The following is a 19,206-nucleotide window of genomic DNA, read 5'->3' as shown; positions in this document are numbered from 1 at the left end:
CATAAACGCGACGTAATATTACGACGAAGTTACCAGGCCCGCGTTTTCATTTACGACGAAGTTACCAGGCCCGCGTTTTTCAATTTACGACGAAATTACGTCGAAACGTCAGTTTACGACGAATTTACCAGGCCCGCGTTTACGACGAAGTTACCAGGCCCGCGTTTTTCCATTTACGACGAAATTACGTGGAATCGATTAAACCATTTACGACGAAGTTACCATGCCCGTGTTATTTTTACAACGATTTTACAACGCTTAACCCTAAACACCGAGAATGAAATCCCTAAACCCCAAAGTCACATATCATCTAACATCATATCTCTTCTCTACTACTTTTGCTCTTTCTCCAACTTAAACTCTAAAACCCTAAAACTCCAAATAATTTTTTAAAAACTAAAGAAATACATATTATATAAAACAACATTTGTTACACATACATTAGGATGGTAAAAAAACAATATTTCTTTAAACATACGTTACAATAGAGAAATACAACATTTGTTACATATATTACATCACTCTAAATCGTTTTCGTTCTCATCAATATTACATCACTCTAAATCGTTTTCGTTCTCATCACTATCATTACAATCATCATCGTCGCTTCTCTCGAACTCGTCTTCACGTGCTTCATCTGTCGCATCTTCGGGAATAACTTCATATTGAAAGTTTTGCGGGTCAATCAAAAGGATTTCATCAGTTGGTTGTTCTGGTACCTCAACTTCATTGATAGCGTCTTCTTCTTGCAAGGGCGGTTCTTCTCCAGCGACAATGCGTCCACGAGGTGTAATTTTTATAGCAGCTAACCAGTTTATCCCGGAAGTTCGAAGCCGAGGATAAGGAAGGAAGCTAACTTGCTCGACTTGTGAAGCTAAAATGAAAGGCTCAAATTTGTTGTATCTTCTCCCAAAATTGACATCCACAACACCAAATTTGTTATACCGAATCCCTCGGTTCACAACAGGATCGAACCATTCACATTTGAAGAGGACACATTTTAGCTTCAATAACCCCGGAAATTCCACTTCAATAATCTCCTGCAAGATCCCGTAAAAGTCCGTTTCACCTTTCACACATATTCCGTAGTTACTCGTTGCCCGATGTCTCCCATACTCGTATGTGTGAAAGGTAAATCCTCGTGTGAAATGCATAGGTGATGTGGTGACCTTTGCAACTGGACCTTGAACCAATTCGTGAAACCATACGGGATAATAAGGATCGTCATAATCAACCTGCACAAAGCAGTTATTCTTAATTAATATTGATGTATCAAAACACTTACTTAATTAATCAATGTATGAGATATAATACGTACCTGTGATTTTAACCACTTGACAAAGTGCTTATCTTTACGTGTGTCCACATCAGTTGCAGATATTCCTGGTATTGTTTCTTCAACTTGAGATACAAACATGCTGCAAATTAAACAAATAATCAAGTCATACATAATTAACTTCAATTCATATAATTAACATTCAAAAAATAATTTTCAAAGTAACGGGTCACTGCATCCTCGCAGTTGAGCAGAATATAAGTGTGGGCACTATGTTTATCCTCTTCACATGACCACCATACTTCTTTCGTTTTACCACCAAACCGTGCAATTTGAAAATGTCAGGAACAATCAATTGGATATGATGTCGGTACTCCACCATCATCATATCTTCTAGGAATGAATCGTCAATATTGAATAGTGGAATGAATCCTGGACAGTGAATCATGGATGTAGAGTAAAATTAATCATGGACGGTGAATCGTGGACAGTTTTGGACAGTGAATCACTTTCCAGTTCGAAGCGTAGTCAGCGAACTTAATCGTGAACTGGAAATCGTGGACGATTGACCGTGGAGGTGAATCATAAATCTTCATTACTCAAAAACTTAAAAGAAAAAAAAAAACAAAAAACTTATCTTTTCTTGCAGTAATGATCAAGTACGATGATTTTCCTGAATTTTTGTGTAGTGTTAGCGGATGGCTGTTTATGAAAATGATCATGTTAATAACAAAGCTAATGAAAATTCAGATCAACAATACGTCTTTTTGGAAGGGATGTGACATTTCCAAGTAGAACATGGAGAATAGAGGTTTTATCAATTCTGAAATTCGGTATGTCCTGCTTTTGAATCTTCACTGCTTTCATGACATCCTTGGTCACTCTACCTTGCTTGAACAAATATAACATGTGTCGAGTTAACTTAAGGGCAAGATGTAAGTGTACCGACTGACAGATTAGAGAGAAGAGTCAAACTCACTTTTATGGTTTGACATCAAACCATTTGTATCTTGGTTCCTCAACACCAATGATTCCAAGACATACACATGGTGTATGATTACGAAAGTCACAGTAGTAACCAGACCAAACCATGTCTCTTGTTATTTTTAGTCATACACAATCGCGTGAAGGAATTTTTCTGGACGTGAAAGAACAGTTGATTGGGAGTAGTTGGATTTCACATATGAATCTTGAGAAGAAATCACATTAGTTGATTCATCATTTTCAATGGACGTCAACAATTATTTTCATGATATCAGTCATATGAAGAGTGTTAAATATGAGAAGCAATGTCCATTGATAAACTTAGGCAAGGAAAGTACCTAAAACTCTACTTATTCTTGTTTGAATAGGTTTGTCCCTTGAGAATTAATGCATGTGTGTGTGCATTGTTTGAATAAGGTACTTGGAGCTCATGATAAAAGTCTGGTCGTGGATCAAACCTTTTGATGATGGCAGGATGTCAGAAGAAAGGAGGAGACAAAGAACCAGCCACATTGAGACTTCCAAGCAGTTTTGAGTGTGAAACAAGGAAGGCATTGGTGCCTGCTTGCCATTGAAGTAAGACTATGATCCAGGGTTTATGAGTCCCTAAACTTGATTATAAGACTCATAAACCCACTGGCTAATCCCTAGGCTGTGGGTGGTTACACTTTTTTTTCCTAAGTGATGGTTTTATCCCATGAGGTTTTCCACACTTAGGTTTTTAATGAGGCAAGTGCTCTCAGTTCCAAGCTTTTCCAAGGATCTCCTATGGCCAAGCTTGAGTTGGAGTGTTGACATGAAGCAATAAAAAGCAAGAGTAAAGACATGAAGAACCTGATTGATCATGGACAGGATATCATGGACAGAGGATCATGGACAGGAAATCATGGACATGAAAACTGAGGCAAAGAATGAGTTGTGGAGACTAATATGGACATTAGGAACCTCTAAGAAGTCAAGGTAACCAGTTTGAATTCAAAAGAAAAGATCTGGTTTGAATTAGACAAGAAGTCACATGTGTTGCTTTGGAGAAGCAGCTGGACTGGTCACTTTCACTCGAGCGGGCTGTGCCAACCTCTCTCGTGTCCCTTTTTTCTCATCTGGTCATGCCTTCCCTTGTCCATATTCTCCTTTGGCCTCATCTCATTCCCTAGAGAATTATTTATTTATGTTTATCTTGCTTAGTAATTGTTTAATCATGTGTATTGCCTATTTAAAGGCTTCTCCATCACTTGTAACATAACATCAAGAATCAATATACAAGTTTCTCTCAGTCTAAATTTATGGCTCTCTCTCTCTATCTTGTGTCTAAACAATATTCACAATGTAGAGAGTTAAGCATTATGGTTTAGAGGCTGCCTTAACTCTTTCTCTCTTAACGCAGCTTAATACTTGTAAACTCATTCTAGTATATCAAAACAAATTTCAAACATTGGCTTCAAGTATTTTTTTTTCTTTCTCTTTGTTGTGATAGCAGTTGGGACACCAAAACACACGATGGCAGCCCCTGTCAAGAATTGCTGAGCGCAGGCATAACGTGCATCAGCCATGAGCGACCCAATTCTCTCTGGTTTAACATCATCACTCCTCTCTCTCCAGAAACTTTCTAACATTGCCTTCACAACTGGCTAATATCTTCTGTTACATCCCACAAGGTTGCCACAATGACAGGGGAACCGGCTAGCAGGAAAGATATCGGAACACTTTTTGGTACATATCTGCCTCCTCTATATGGCAAACCGCTGCAGCATCCCATAAGAAAAGCTGCAGAACATCTGTCCATATTCTCTACTTTGCGCATGGGAATATATTGAAAAATGTCATGATGGAAACAAACTCACTTTCAAAGGCAATTGAGAAGAAAGAAGAAACTCGACCATTTTCTTTTCTTATGTTAAAAAAAAAAGAAAATGTTTTTAAAAAATTGTAAAATTACAGAAGTTTTAAAAAAATGTTTTTTCTTTGGGGTTTGTGATTTTTTTATTTTGTTTTATTATTTGTGTGTTTTGAGGGGACGTGACATCTCTCATCTGCTGTCTCTGCATCATCTTCTCTTTTGTATTACTCAAATGATTTTATAAGATTAATGAAAGGAATGTTATTATTCAGTCTCTGAAACATGTTTTCTATGTGGAATAATCACCTTATGATTGTACAACTAGTGGACATCGTTCTATCAAATCTCTTTGTGATTATTGTACTGATGGATCTCTTTGGTATTATTGTACTATAGTCAGTTTTGTTGAACCACATATAGAAATAGTGCTTTTGGAATAGTTGACTCCACTTATGATTATGATTAGGTCCTTAATCTATCACTAATTAGGTACTACATACTAAATTTTTAATAGTCATTTATTAGTTGGTTAGTGATAAACTGAAAACAAAACACTCCAAACGTATACTTCTAAAATCTTTTCGATGGGTTAATATGTTTAATTGGTTCTCAACCAACTCCGTGTACATACTTTGAGTTATCTTGTTGTTTAGGAAACAATATTTGTACTACCTAAAAGGCCAAAACTGATAATGGAGATTAAAAAAAAATTGATTAACAAGATAAACCAAAGAAAGCCTATAGGAGTTTGATTAGTAGATTAAAAACTAACGTTCATTGACATAAAACTATTGGGTATGGGTTTGGATTGGGTTTTTATATACACTAGGTGCATAGTCTCCGCGCAAGCGCGGGGTCGGCTACATTATAGGTGTATTGTATAGTTTTGTTTACGGAATTTTATTGTTTTTTGTCTATAATGTGATTGATGGGACTTTGGATATTACATAAGTTGATGAGTTTGATATAAGAATGAACGATGAAGTCATATGTTGATATTTTTATATCTTATATGTTCAAAGTTGAGGGTGATGGAACTTGTTAGTGTTTACTTAGGTAGTTGTTTGTATATAAATCAAATAGTGCATGGAAAAAGATAATAAATTTAGATTTAAAATGTTAGGGTTTCAAAATAACTGGGCCTTGAATCTGTGGTTTAGTCTAATACTGAAAAAACTGTTAGGATTTCAACTCCTTTTTTTCTCTATGTCGGGAATGTGGGCACTAATTTCCCGATTCATGTAGGTAAAATTGTTTCTTAGTTTGTGAGATTGAAAAGCGTAGATTGATTTTAAGCATGATTGATGAGAGGTTTACTTGCATCAGCTTCGTCTGCCGTGGGTGTTGAGTTTCGTCGGCGCCAGATGTTAGACATGCAAGAGAGAAGATCTGAATATGTTAATTTCGTGTTTTGTTTTTTCTTCTCTCGTGTTTTGTGGGTTCCACTCTTTGCTCAGGCTGTACAAAAGATGAAGTCTGGCTAGGCCGTCTCACTTCTCTGAAATATTCCCTTGATTAACCTCCTACCAACATCTATCTTCTGATTCTGTCTTGAAGTCGATGAGCTTCCAAAAAAATTAGCTTTCATCTGCTATTCCGCTTGGAATGGAGAGTTCTGAAATGCCGCATAAAAAACATATTGGCAAATAACTAATGATTGTCAACAACTATCACTATACTAAATAGAAAATAAATCAAGGTTTTTTGTTCTGCACAAACTAAAATCTTACAACAGGGTTGTCACGGTTTTTTTTCAGGAGCAAGATCTTTTTCTTCCCAGAAACCATAGTCAATGCAATTCTTGGGAGAGAGCTATCCATGACAGAGGCTAAAGTTGCGTAGATGAAAAAATAGATCAGAAACACAGTAGATTTTTTCAGATAAGGAAAATATGGGATAAGTTGTTGACTAATTACCAGTTTCAGTTGTTGGTATGTCATTCCACTTGAATTTGCCTGATTGTAATCTTGCTTGGAGCTGCCAAATATGCTATGTTTACCAATTTCTAGGTTTGTGTTCGCAATCACTTGGAGCACCTAGCAACCTCAAAACGATCTACTTTCACAATGGAATCTGCTTTCAAAGATGGCATGTAATGATTAGCATGTCCGACGGGAGTAAACCCATGAATCACGGAATCTGCAAATAGTATTACCCAACAAAGAATCAGGAAATAAATTAAAACAATTATGTTAAATAAGTGTGATAAATCGAAGATTAACTTACCTTTTCATCGAGGAAAAGAACCGTGATTCCCACAAATTCCCTGTCTTTCTTGAAGTTCAGGGAATCCCAGAAGCGGAGGAAGCCAGAGGCTATGCTCTGACTACTAAGACCAAGACGGAGAGACTCGAAGGTTGAGTGACGGACGCCGGGACGCCGGTTTGACGAACTGGAGAGGCAGAGAGAAACATTTTCTAAAAGATGGTTAAAGCTAAGAGGAATCAATGAGTTATGTGGAGATGCAGATTGAGTTCATCAAAGATGAGAATCATATATATATGGTTTACAGAGGGGCTACAAATCAGGAACATTTATGATCAAGCGATTTAAGATGGAGACATGAAGAGTTCATCGGTGAAAAAATAGATTACGAACATACACACGGCGCAACTCTGTAACTCAGACTTGTTTGAGACAATGATGAAAAGAACCCATATTAAACTACAACAGTTTACAATATAGGAAAACCATAATTGTTGCAAACTTAAGCTTTTTTCATATAACGTGATGAATCCTATTTAAAAATGAAACTCATAACACACTTGTAGGTCCGACCCTCAGAGGAAGCCGAAGAAGCAATGGCTTCCGACCTTCATAAATATATATTAGGTTCGGCCATCAATGTACAAAGGTATCAGTTAGCTTAGTGGTATAAATGTTGGTGTTTATATCTCAATAACCCGGGTTCGAGCCATAGACTTGACACTTTTTTATACTTTTTAAAAGTGGGGCCCACAAAACGATGACGTGGCGCGCTGAGAAGTGAGCAAAAACTGATCTATTATAATATAGATTAGTGGAGTATCTGGAGACTATTAGACCACAAACCTAACTTAAGAATCAAAGGTTGATGTTGCTAATTTTAGATTACAGGGTTCATATGACTTTCTTAATCTCTGATGAAAGAAACAAAATTCAATGGTTGGTCCAGTGAGTGTCTCAGTCCAAGATATGTAAAGCAAGTCCACTCTTTGTTCAAAAAAAAAAAGTCCACTCTATCTAAAGCCCATCAGATCCATATACTTTTCTCTATTAAAGTTTGGTTTGTATATAGTTTTATCTTTTTGGAACATCAAACTTTTGTTATCTTTTAATCAGATTAAGTAAGATTGGTTTGTATACATCATTATTCATTAATATTGGCCAATTGGGTTCAGTTTCCCAAGACCATGCTCTTATAGTCTTCAATCTAGTGTATCTGAAATGAGACTGAATGGTCTATTTGTTTCATGCAGTATCTGTTTGCTTATTATTGTCATATGAATATCACAACGTGGATACTTCTCCAACACACATCACTTTGAAAAGTCAGTTGTAAACAAATCACTTTACATGTCATATCAAAATTGCATCACGAATAGGTTACGAACTTATTTCAAGTTGCAACTATCTAACAACCTTCATTAATGTCGAAGATCATATGTAATAAGAAGAGGCTCAAAATATAACCAGAAAAAACGTTCAAGTCTAAATATTTATTTATTATTAGAGAAATTGCAGTAGAGACACATTGAAAAAGACTCGAACCATAATTAAAATAACCCATATAATGGGTTTTCTCCCACGGATTATTCTAACGACAATCATTGCAATAACAAAACTTATATAACAGGTTGGTTTAGACCATATGTTAAACCGACTGATTCGAAATGTTAAACCGGCCGCCACTGGACGTTATATAAAAAATTTCTTTGATTTCACATGGGTCATATGACACCCCTCATTATTAACTACCTCCGCCACTGGACGTAAGTGTACCGGCTGACAGATTAGAGAGAAGAGTCAAACTCACTTTTAAGGTTTGGCATCAAACCATTCGTATCTCGGTTCCTCGACACAGAGCCGAGCTTGATCCCATGCTTGTAAAACATTTTGAATGGGACCCCATTTAAAATTTTTTTTTTGTATATACTAAATATATAAATGTTTAATGTAAAATAAAAAATGATTAAAAAAATAGATTTTAAAAATTATAATGATATAAAAAAATTTATAATAGACTAAAATGTTCTTTTAAATTTTTAAGTAACCAAAAAATACTTTATCTTAAAAAAAAATTTAAATTAATTTTTTTTCAAAAACATATTTTAACAAAAATAAAAATTAAATAATTTTTTTTGTTTTGGATAGGGCTCAGGTCCGGCTCTGCCTCAACACCAATGATTCCAAGACATGCACATGGTGTATGATTATGAAAGTCACAGTAGTAACCAGACCAAACCATGTCTCTTGTTATTTTTAGTCATACACGTCGCGTGAAGGAATTTTTTTGTGGACGTTAAAGAACAGTTGATTGGGAGTAGTTGGCTTCCTCAGTCTTTTGTGGACATCAGAGATTCTCACATATGAATCTTGAGAAGAAATCACATTCGTTGATTCATCACTTCTCTTCAATGGACGTCAACAATTCTTTTTATGATATCAGTCATATGAAGAGAAATACGTGGTTTGAATTCAATATTAAGTTGAAACACAAAAATAAGGAAGAAAAATCTTCTAAATCATCAATATTTTGAATGCCCTCCTAGTATATCAAAACAAATTTCAAACATTGGCTTCAAGTATTTTTTTCTTCCTCTTTGTTGTGATAGCAGTTGGGACACCATAACACACGATGGCAGCCCCTGTCAAGAATTGCTGAGCGCAGGCATAACGTGCATCAGCCATGAGCGACCCAATTCTCTCTGGTTTAACATCATCACTCCTCTCTCTCCAGAAACTTTCCAACATTGCCTTCACAAACTGGCTAATATCTTCTGGTACATCCCACAAGGTTGCCACAATGACAGGGGAACCGGCTAGCAGGAAAGATATCGGAACACTTTTTGGTACATATCTGCCTCCTCTATATGGCAAACCGCTGCAGCATCCCATAAGAAAAGCTGCAGAACATTTGTTCATATTCTCTACTTTCCGCATGGGAATATATTGATCTCCTGCACCACCCCCCCCCCCCCCCCCCCCCCCCCCCCATTGCATGGCTCGAATCAGTAATTTGAACTTTTTTCTTATAGGTGTATTATGTAAGGGAAAGGACCACCATACCAGAACCATGCCCATGATATAGGAAAAGATCACGATTTCCCAACGCATCATTTAGCTCCTGAGCAGAAGGAGCAGGTGGCTCTAATCCAGCTTCTACCTGTATAAAACAAATATGATCGGTAACAACCAAGACAGACGAATTATATCAGTTTATTTTAATATATGTGTTACCTTGATTTCCTTAATCTCGGACAATCCTTCAAGCACGGTTTGCAATGTTTTGCAATTATATTTCGGATCTAATAGATAACAAGAATCTCGAGGATCGATCACAAGGAAGGGAGAAGGATCTTCTCGGTAACAGCTTTTCTTAAGCACTGCTGATATACTACCCACAGAAGGCATACGGTATACTTCTTGTCTTCTCAATGTTGGAATGTTCTCCCATGGAAGCATCTATTATACAGAACAAGTGTGTTTCAGAGAATACAACATGTTACACATCAAGTAATCACAAATAACATTGAATACAATCAGACAGTACCATATGATATTCTAGTATTCTCTCCTTTAATTTTAATACTCGTAAAAGCTAACAAGGGTTTAGAATCAATGAGCAAGATTATATCTTTCCTATGTTGTATTTAAGAAGAAAACTCTATTCTAACAATGCACATCCTGAATCTCATGATCCAACACAAGTATTATCGGTTCTCTCTTCTCATTATAATCCTCTAGCTTGATCCCTGAGTCCCGTATCAGTTGTAAGGCTAGCCGGTACCTACTTCGAAGGTCATCAGATATACTGCTTCCATTTTCTTCATCAATATGGTCACTTGGATGACCTCCTATGCAGCAACCATTCTTTGAACAAAGCTGAGATATCCATGAGTCGCCGTCCTTGGCTGTGTCATTTCCAAGGAAAACCTTTAGAAGTGTCTCATTTACTTCCATATTACATTTGGCCCTTAGCTCTTCAACCAGCTTCTTTTGCGTGGACTCATGCGATTTACTATTTGAAGACTCTCCCAAAAGCAGATGCCTCCAGGGACCCAACCAGGTGTCTTCAAGGTTTCTGTATATAATAACAATAATACAACACGCTTCTTTTAAAAATAGAAATATGCTGTAGTCCCGAATTGTGCAACTATAAGTGTGTTCACTATATGCATCACCTCCGCATGGAATGTGTACCTTAGCAATTTATTAAGACGAAGTTCAAGTTCGTCTATCTCCTTCCACCTCAATTTTTCATCTTCCATAGGAACCTGAGAACCAGTAAAGTTGTACTCCTTCAATATTAATCGAAATGCTGGAGCGACAACATCCACCACTGTGGAACCCCATGGAGAATCCCATCTTTTATCCATCTTTTCAATCCCACCTGCTTCGGTGTTGGTAAAATTATTTATGCTATCAAGTAACAATGACAGAAAGGAAATCCCCCTTGATCAACCAATGGATAGTATAAATTTTACCTTCTCCAAGTGAAGAATAAATTGGCAGAAGTACAGCTAAAGGCTGCTGACTCTTTGAGCTCAACCGTGACAAGAGCAGCCACCCACAAACTTGGGGGCTTTTCAATAACTCCTGCAACAATTTACTCAGTGTGCCTCCAAGCACGCTAATGCAGATGGCTGTCGTTTCTGGTAGACCATTGAAAAAGTTTTTTGCAAACTTAACAAGACCGTCGGTGCTTTTGGGAGCAAGCCTGCAGTGTCAGGTAAAAGACAATGGACTCAGTAAGAAAAAAAAAACAAATAAATCCAACTTTAATCCATGTTTTCTAGCTTTAAGACCTGAGAAAGTCGAATTCTTCAGAAGCCTGCAGATCAGAATGTTTTGGTCAGTGCAACTTATCTTATTAAGCAAAACTAACAAGGGATACACATATTAAGATACAACAAACATAACCAGTAAAACAGATCGTAGGAAATTAGTTTTGTTTACCAACCTCTTTATCTGAGTTGCGTCCTGATTTCATAAATTTTGACAAGAAGTGGTAGTTGCTATTAGCACCAAGAGAGGCTTGATGATAATATGTAACCCAATGACTTAAAGAAAGCTCCCCGTCACAGGGGAGTGAGAACTCAGACCCTATAGAAGAGACCAAGTATAACACAGCAAGCAACCTTGAAATCTGTTGTTGTACATCAGCCAGTCTCTTTTTAATATATGCTAAATCACTATCAAAACATAAACATAAGAAGAAGAAAAAGCTTCACCTTTCGACAGAGTATCGGATCCTCTCTGCTAAGTACAAATGCCAACGTTAACAATGAAACCAGCGTCTGATATGGAATATGTGATAAATCACATAAAACAGACCTATACAAAGTAGTGATCAGTGATGTCTGGTGAAATTTACAAATTGGCATTTTATTAAATTTGTATATTAACCAATATGACGAACCTGGAGTGGTAAGTTTGAAGACTCAACTTGCACAAGTTGTATAATATTCTTGCACGATCAAGACCAAATACATCTCCTTTGATTTCCTTCCCAATAAAATCCAGCAATGGACTGCGAGAAGAAGGTGAGCTGAGGATGGATACGGTACTGTTATACAAAGCAGCGATGCTATGCAAAATTGCCCCATGTGCTTGATGAACCTTTCCAGATTTAGCCAAACATTTTCCTGAAATGAAAATCGGTTTAGCTCTTAGAACAACCAATATTCTAGTCGAACATTAATCTGTGCATGTAATCCGTTCTTTGTTGGAAAAAAGACATAGCCGAGAAAAGAAAGTAATTTTAGGCCGAAATTTTTAATTTCTAAGGACATGCATTTTAAAAAGTATAAAAATAGAATATTATAAGGGATAAGGGCATACCAAGGCTGACAAGAACCGTGCACGCAAGCCTCCTTTGGTAAAATTGCCATTTCAAACTTATAAAGTTATTCGGCAATCCAGATCTTGTAACTTCGTTAGAGAGGTGCTGCTGGCTTATTCTATTGATGCAAACGCAGATTCTGTTTTTAGTGTCCCGCATCAACCCCTTTGCATCACAGATATCAGATTCATCAATGAATCTACACTTCTTAGCAGGAAAGTTTTGAGGTCGTTCTTCAAGTGATCGACTCATTGAGCGAGTCAACCTTATAATAGGCTGCTCCTTCATCTCGCAAGCATGCACAATTAGAGCACCTCCTCCACGCCTCATTTTCGAGTCTCTTGGTTTCTCTACCTCGGCTGTTTGATTAATGCATCCTTTCCAAGCTGGGCAGCATATTTTTTGTAAGGCTGCACTATACAGACTCTCAGATTGTCTTTGAGACAAGTCTCCAAATTGCTTATCCAACGTAACCTCTAACATCAGCTTGCAGTTTCGGCAAGGAAAATTTTTTTGACTATCTGTTAGCAGCTTTTTCGCATTCTGGAGCTCCTTTTCTGCTAGATCCCTACACTGCATTTTATTGTAGAGATTCCCTAGTGGACAGAAAAAACAAATAAGTGGCTTTCATGGCCTAAGGAAAAAAGACAAATTGCAGAAAAAAATTAATGAAGCTTCATACCCAAAGCAAGAGAAAATGCAAGGACAAAAGGTTGTAGGCTCTGAATAGATGAAACAGTTTTTCCCCAAGATAGCAAGTTTCCAGCCCTATCTCTTTCCCCCATAAGCTCCCAAATACCACCAAGCTGCATTTTTAAAATAGATTAACAATGCAGAAATAGTGACAGTCCAAGCAACTGCCAAGGAAGTTTTTTTTTTGAAAAAAAACAAGACCTGAAGAACACTTTCCAAACAACATTGGAGCAAAATCCAAGGGCTTAAGTAGCAGCGGCTAATATCCCAGAGAAAAGTTCCACATGGCCATGAATCGGTATCTCTAAGACTTGAAACTTCAAACTTCTTAAAGTCGAAAGTCATTATTTCTACTGTCTGTGTAGTTTTCCCACTAAATCTAAACCATTTTCTTAGAAGAAAATTTCGAATCCTTTGTGCTTCCGTAGCATAAGAGAGAGCCTATAAAAAAAGGGAGATAATTAATAATCTTGATATTAAAAAACAAACTTTCATAAAGTATCAAGAAAAAACTACAATCAGTTGCTATATAGTATATACTAGTAAGACTCTCATGATTCAAAAACTATCTTACCTTGTATAAATTACCACATGACAATTCTCTTTCACAGAGATCATAATATAGAGATGCAGCAACAAAAGACGAGAAACAGGGAAGTGGATCCTGGGAGACAAAATCATCACATTTTAGCCAAACAGTATAATTTAGAAGAAAATAATAGATACATCTATTTCTTACACTTGAGACTGGTTTGGAAGTTGTGTCTAGTTTGGAAGCTGTGCGTTTAATCTCAACTATTGTGATGTCTGACTCATGTATGCTCAGCTCGAACCCAATTGATTTTGCTTTTGAAAACTGCAAGCAACTTTTCCAGAAATCTGTTGACTCTGATATTTCATCAAAGTAGCATGATAATCCCGTGATGACAGCATCATCTATTGGAGAAGGACATAACGCATGACTTAGCCGTCTACAGTCCCACAACATTGCCAAAGCATCCTTCAATCTGACATTTCTCCCTTTAAATATTCTAAACATCAAGTCGTATATCCGTTGATGGAGCTCTATCCAACCCTAAAATTGGAGGAAAATAGAAGTATTAAAGGCTAGAAAAATTGTAAAACAATCAGAATGAATGGAGGTATATCCCAAGAGAATAAATTTTAATATGATAAAATTACAAAATATACCTTTATTGAGACCAAATCAATTACATTGAACAGTAGAGGAATCACGTTTTCCAGGGGCATAGTCTCACCAGACTGAATCCATACACATAGATTCAATGATTTGTTAATGTCTTCGAAAATTTGCTGCACATAAAAGTAGGATTAGAAGTAAAGAAAATAGCACACAATTATAGACATTAGCGACCAAACATAAATAAATAAACAAAATTGACGTAACTCAATGATGTTACCTTGGACTCTGGTTTAGTTTCTTGGAAGTATAACGCTCTTAAGAAATATATAATAGTTAGTTGGAAACAAGTCTCATGGCCCTCATTAGATATGCTTTCCTGTGTCAATGACAAAGAAATCATTCACAAAAAGAATTGAACGGTAGTTAAGCTGTTAAACATAGTAAATAAATTACCAAATTAGATATTCCTTCTGATAAATGACGAACACAATCTTGTTCAAAAGCTCTTTTTCAACACGTGCTTGTTTAACAGGCTCTTGTTCAACAGGCTCTTGTTTAGCACCCTCTTGTTTAACACACTCTTTTTCAACACGCTCTTGTTCAGCTCTAGCAATCCTTGCTTTCCATGTTAAAACTCTTGCTCTCTCCAAGAATAGATCTTTTGTGATGATAACATCTTTCAAAAGGATATCAGCAATTTTTATCTGATTTGCGCGACATAATTTTGAGCACACAGGAACGAACTCCTCATAAGCAAGAATCTCCTACACGTGTGATGTAAGAATATAAGTTCATTTTATTTGTAAATGACAACAACAGATATATATAACAAGTAAACTAGAATGCAAGGTAACATGTCACTTATTGCTTTGGAAATCTATTGCATAAATTAAGTAATTGGTAGGATCCCAACCTGCTCCAAGATATTTCCAGTCACTATTTTCGAAATCTTCTGAGAAGATAGCAGCAAGGAGTGAAAGAGTGTACATGAGTCAGCCAGATCAGGACTCTTATGACGCTTGTGTTGTATCTGATGATAAAATGCAATTAGAAGCGTGAATTAGAAAGCAAGCGGAAAACGCTGAAGCATAAAGTTACCTTAACCCACTGTTGTATTATTGGTGTAAGGTCTGGTAAACTTGCGATGAGTTTTTTAGCTAAAGACCAAGTTTCTAGAATAAAAAAAACAAGCTCCTCAATTTTTAACTCTCCATATTGCTCGAGAACATCCAGATAGTATGCAGATTTGCGACATGCCTCGCTCACAAAATCAGTAACTGCTTTTTCGGACACAAAATCCTCAGATGAGTTAGACTCAAATTTCAGACAGATGAGTCTAACACAATTCCACACGGTTCTAATACATAACTCGAACGCTATGGAAACCTGCAAAGTACAACCATCAATATTGAGAAAATAGACTAGACTGCAAAAAACTTGTAATAAAATGAAAATTTAGAGCTCACGGATGCAACCTTTTTAGAATGCTTTATATTGTCACCAGTTTCAGGAAATGAAGCACATAGATGTATGAGCTCTGGAGGTGAAATCCACGGACTAGCAATTACATCCTCAACTAGGCAGGAAATGATCTAAACATGGAAAACCTTGAGATGGTTAGTTTGCCAAGAACTACGACCTTACAAAAAGAAGAGTCTAAATAAAATCCACAGGTAAGCATTTAACCTTCAGTGCAGAGATGCAGAAGTCATGCAGTGAATCCCCATCGAGAAAATGCTGCGGCACTGCTGGTTCTCTAAGGATCGAGAGTGCACACTCTCCCATAGCTGAGACCAGCATTGTGAGCATTTTATTGCTGTCACCATTTCCAATAGGATCTCTTTCAGTAAGACGATTATTATTGTTTTGTTCTTTGTTAAGTGGCGGCATCAGAGTGTCGAACCACTTTGAATCGCTTTCAGAGGCGATGAGAGACCAGTCAGGTACTTGAGCTTGAAACTCTGAACAAAGTAGACCACATGATTCATCCTTCCCAGCTTTCCTCTCGTTAAACTGACTACTGAGTCTCTCTCTTAGATTGTAACTAGGCCCAGCACTATCCCGATACAAAGATGGATGCATCTTCTGGATTTTCTGAAACAAACGCAAGCAAATGATCAAGACTTGGAATGGAACAACAATAGTTAGATCAGAGAGGACATAGTTACAATCACCATAGGAGATTAGACTCTGTTTCAATCACACACGATGGACAACCTCTGTGTAGTGGGACAGCATAGAGAATGTTCTTAGCAATAACATTTCCTAAGCTGCTACTAGCGACTACTTAAAATGCTTTAAGACACATGCAATTCATGATTTCAAATAAATATACACACCCACCTGCCAAGTCTTTTCACAAGCCGAATCAGTAGTGTTTGTTCTTGAGGCCCTAAACAGAAGAAGCTGTTTCCAAGGCTCTTCACTTCCATAAGAATCCCACTTTGATCTATCCGGCAAAGAAGCATTAGATGTGTCACATGGATCCTTAGCAGCCTCGCTTAACCATTTTAAAGTCTCTACAGAACATTCCCGTTTCATCTTCCCAGGCGAAGAGTGATCCTTGTCAACTTTCTCAAGCAACCACTTGAACTCTGCTCCTACTTTCCTCAACTCATAGTTGCTCTTGGCTTGAGATACAAAGTCTCTAAGCCTAGCAATCAGATCCTTTGAGGTTCCAGGCAACCCCGGGCTAGAATCACTGTTCAACCATCGAGCAAGTGCGGCGAGATACTTGACATAGATCAATTTCGCACCAAGCCCTAATCCAGACTCCTGACCAACTTTATCCCATGCAGCATTCTCAGAAACGGCTTTAAACCCGCCTCTATTACTAACGGTGATGATAAGTCTGAGCCAATCCATGGAACTCCCGTGGCTAGTCATCGGGGAGAGGTAGAGGACAAATGAGGGCTTTTTTGTCCCCAGGGAAAGAGATCTTAAACCTTAAAAGAATTCTGATACGCACCAGTAACAGTCGTCTATTGGAAACAAAGGGGATGTTAGGGTTTTCTCAGTAGGGAGTCGTGGGGGAAGAAAAAAGAGGATAAGTCGAGCCACGTTTTGTTTTGAATAAGTCAATGTTAACTAGAAAGCTGGTTCTGTCTTTGGTAGAGGATACTAATGTCTTTCGTACACAATAAAATGCGTCTCAAAAGTACAATGCGACTTTTGCTGCGTAATAAGAAAATCTTTAAAGTGACTTTTAGGAGGTAATTTTTTCGTTTTTACATAGTTTTTTTTTAATTAAAAAAAAAAAATTCAATTTCAAAATAAAATCACTTTTATTTAGATAAGCTTCAAAATTCTCTAATTTAGAGGTGGGCGTTCGAGTATCCATTCGGGTTTGGTTCGGGTCTATTCGAGTTTCGGATTTTCGGGGTCAGACCCATTCGGATATTTCTAAAATTTGGTTTGGGTTCGGTTTGGATCTTTACGGGTTCGGTAAGGGTTCGGATAACCCATTTAAATTATTTTTAAAGTTTTAAAATTTATTATATACTTTAAATTTCTCAAAATCTATACAAAAAAAACATATTACATATAAATTTGAATAACATATGTCAAAATACTTAAACTTAACATGTTTATTAGTTTTGTTTCAATAGTTGAATACATAATCGATATATATTTTAAGTATTATTAGTGTTTTGACTATACTTTAGTTATTTAGACATTTATTTTTAACTATTTGTATATATTTTCAAGTATTTTGGATAACTTAAAAGTATCTTATATATCTTGGATGCTTTTAAATATATATTAAATCTAAAAATAATTAATATATTTAGGTATATAAGTCTATTTCGGATACATTCAGATACCCATAATACTTCGGTACGGATCGGATTCGGTTTCGGTTATCTAAATACCAAAATTTTGAACTCATTCGGATATTTTATCAACGTCGGTCCGGATTCGGTACTACTTTTTCAGATCGGATTCGGTTCAGTTTCAGGTTTTTTACCCAGCTCTATTCTCCGTACCTTACAGCAACTGCCCCTTCACCATTCTTCAATTTCTCTATCTCCTCTGCATCTCCATTACTCACTGTCTCTCTCTCCTCTGCATCTCTCTCTCTCTCTCTCCTCTCTCTCTCTCTCTCTCTCTCTCTCTCTCTCTCTCTCTCTCTCTCTCACTTTGTGTTCTTTGTCGTATGTTCTTCGCAGTCTACAAAACGCAATTTATTAAAGATATTTAAATCAGTCTCACACACTTTCCTTACTTCAGTTTTTCTGTCAATGATTTGATGTCGATGATTTCCTGTCCATGATTCATGTCCATAATTTTCTGTCCATGATCTCCTGTCCATGATCTCATGTCCATGATTTCTTATTCATGATAATCAGTTTCTCATGTCTTTAGTCTTGCTCTTTGTTCTCTTCATGTCAACACTCTCCCCCTCAAACTTGACCATATGGACTTGGTCAAGTCAAGCGTGGAAACCATGAAGCATTTCCTCATTAAAACATATACTTGAAAAAACTACTTGGGACAAAAACCAAACAAAGGAAAAAGAGTAGAACACTTCATGACAAGATGATCAGTGACAAGAGAAGTCTATGAGTCCAAGCTTAGGAAGAATGAACTCACAAACCTTGCTGCAAGCTACCTTGGTGAATATGTCAGCTAGTTGATCTTCACTTTTGTGTAGCATAGAAGAATCACTTGCTGTTCCACTGCCTGTCTCACCTTGTGGCAGTCCACTTCACTGTGTTTTTGTCCTCTCATGAAAAACTGAGTTGGAGCAATGTGTATTGCTGCCTTGTTGTCACAATGCATAGTCATGGGTGTGTTGATCTCAATACCCAAGTCCTTTAGCAGTCCCTTGATCTATATAAGCTTACTTGTGAGCTTCTTCATTGATCTGTACTCTGCCTCAGCACTTGATCAAGACACCACCTTCTGCTTCTTGTTCTTCCATGTGACCAGATTTCCTCCAATGAAGGTGCAGTAGCCTGTAATTGATCTCCTATCAACTCTGTCTCCAGCTCAATCAGCATCACAATATCCAACAACTTCAGTACTCTTGTTACATGTCATCCATGCTCCTTGGCCAGGTGCTTCTCTTAGGTACCTTAAGATCCTCTCCACCATATCGCAATGATGCACCTTAGGAGCTCTCATGTGTTGACTCACTTGATTCACAGCAAAACACATATCTGGTCTGGTGATGGTTAGATAGATGAGCTTGCCCACCATTCTTCTGTACTTCTTGATATCTCCAA

The 19,206-nt window shown here is 37.1% G+C and overlaps 1 protein-coding gene and 2 long non-coding RNA genes across 3 annotated transcripts; 1 reads left to right on the top strand and 2 right to left on the bottom strand.

Moving 5' to 3' along the window:
• Positions 1-2,060: 2,060 nt before the first annotated feature.
• Positions 2,061-4,368, top strand: LOC125595405. The gene is made up of 2 exons (XR_007330238.1): positions 2,061-3,830; positions 3,916-4,368. It is a non-coding gene; the product is annotated as an uncharacterized LOC125595405 (long non-coding RNA).
• On the bottom strand, positions 4,145-6,297 carry LOC111211088. The gene is made up of 2 exons (XR_007330239.1): positions 6,014-6,297; positions 4,145-5,925 (listed from the first exon to the last, which is right to left on the bottom strand). It is a non-coding gene; the product is annotated as an uncharacterized LOC111211088 (long non-coding RNA).
• Positions 6,298-7,780: 1,483 nt separating this feature from the next.
• Positions 7,781-16,864, bottom strand: LOC125595404 (separase-like). Its single transcript, XM_048771182.1, has 23 exons — positions 16,322-16,864; positions 15,665-16,072; positions 15,445-15,570; positions 15,167-15,364; positions 14,892-15,008; positions 14,461-14,742; positions 14,256-14,354; positions 14,026-14,148; positions 13,574-13,909; positions 13,409-13,498; positions 13,036-13,275; positions 12,824-12,947; positions 12,141-12,737; positions 11,719-11,944; positions 11,531-11,633; positions 11,260-11,445; positions 11,105-11,130; positions 10,784-11,016; positions 10,500-10,689; positions 9,984-10,380; positions 9,537-9,761; positions 9,366-9,462; positions 7,781-9,256 (listed from the first exon to the last, which is right to left on the bottom strand). Exons 1-23 carry the CDS (start codon positions 16,862-16,864, stop codon positions 8,865-8,867), a joined length of 5,358 nt encoding a protein of 1,785 aa, XP_048627139.1. The 3' UTR covers positions 7,781-8,864.
• Positions 16,865-19,206: the final 2,342 nt, after the last annotated feature.

Source organism: Brassica napus, unplaced genomic scaffold (genome assembly GCF_020379485.1).
Source record: "Brassica napus cultivar Da-Ae unplaced genomic scaffold, Da-Ae ScsIHWf_1056;HRSCAF=1488, whole genome shotgun sequence".
In the NCBI taxonomy this organism is placed as follows: Eukaryota; Viridiplantae; Streptophyta; class Magnoliopsida; order Brassicales; family Brassicaceae; genus Brassica; species Brassica napus.
Note: the sequence above shows the minus strand (reverse complement) of the source record. Positions and strands in the feature narration are given on the sequence as shown.

What these genes read in the sequence shown, in the direction of transcription:
- LOC125595404 (XM_048771182.1), bottom strand. Translation starts at nt 16,864, where the DNA reads ATGACTAGCCACGGGAGTTCCATGGATTGGCTCAGACTTATCATCACC. An exon ending in TTGATTTGGTCTCAATAAAG is followed by an intron (nt 13,910 to 14,025) that starts GTATATTTTGTA and finishes CTCCAATTTTAG; the next exon opens with GGTTGGATAGAGCTCCATCA. An exon ending in CCGAGATTAAGGAAATCAAG is followed by an intron (nt 9,463 to 9,536) that starts GTAACACATATA and finishes TGTTTTATACAG; the next exon opens with GTAGAAGCTGGATTAGAGCC.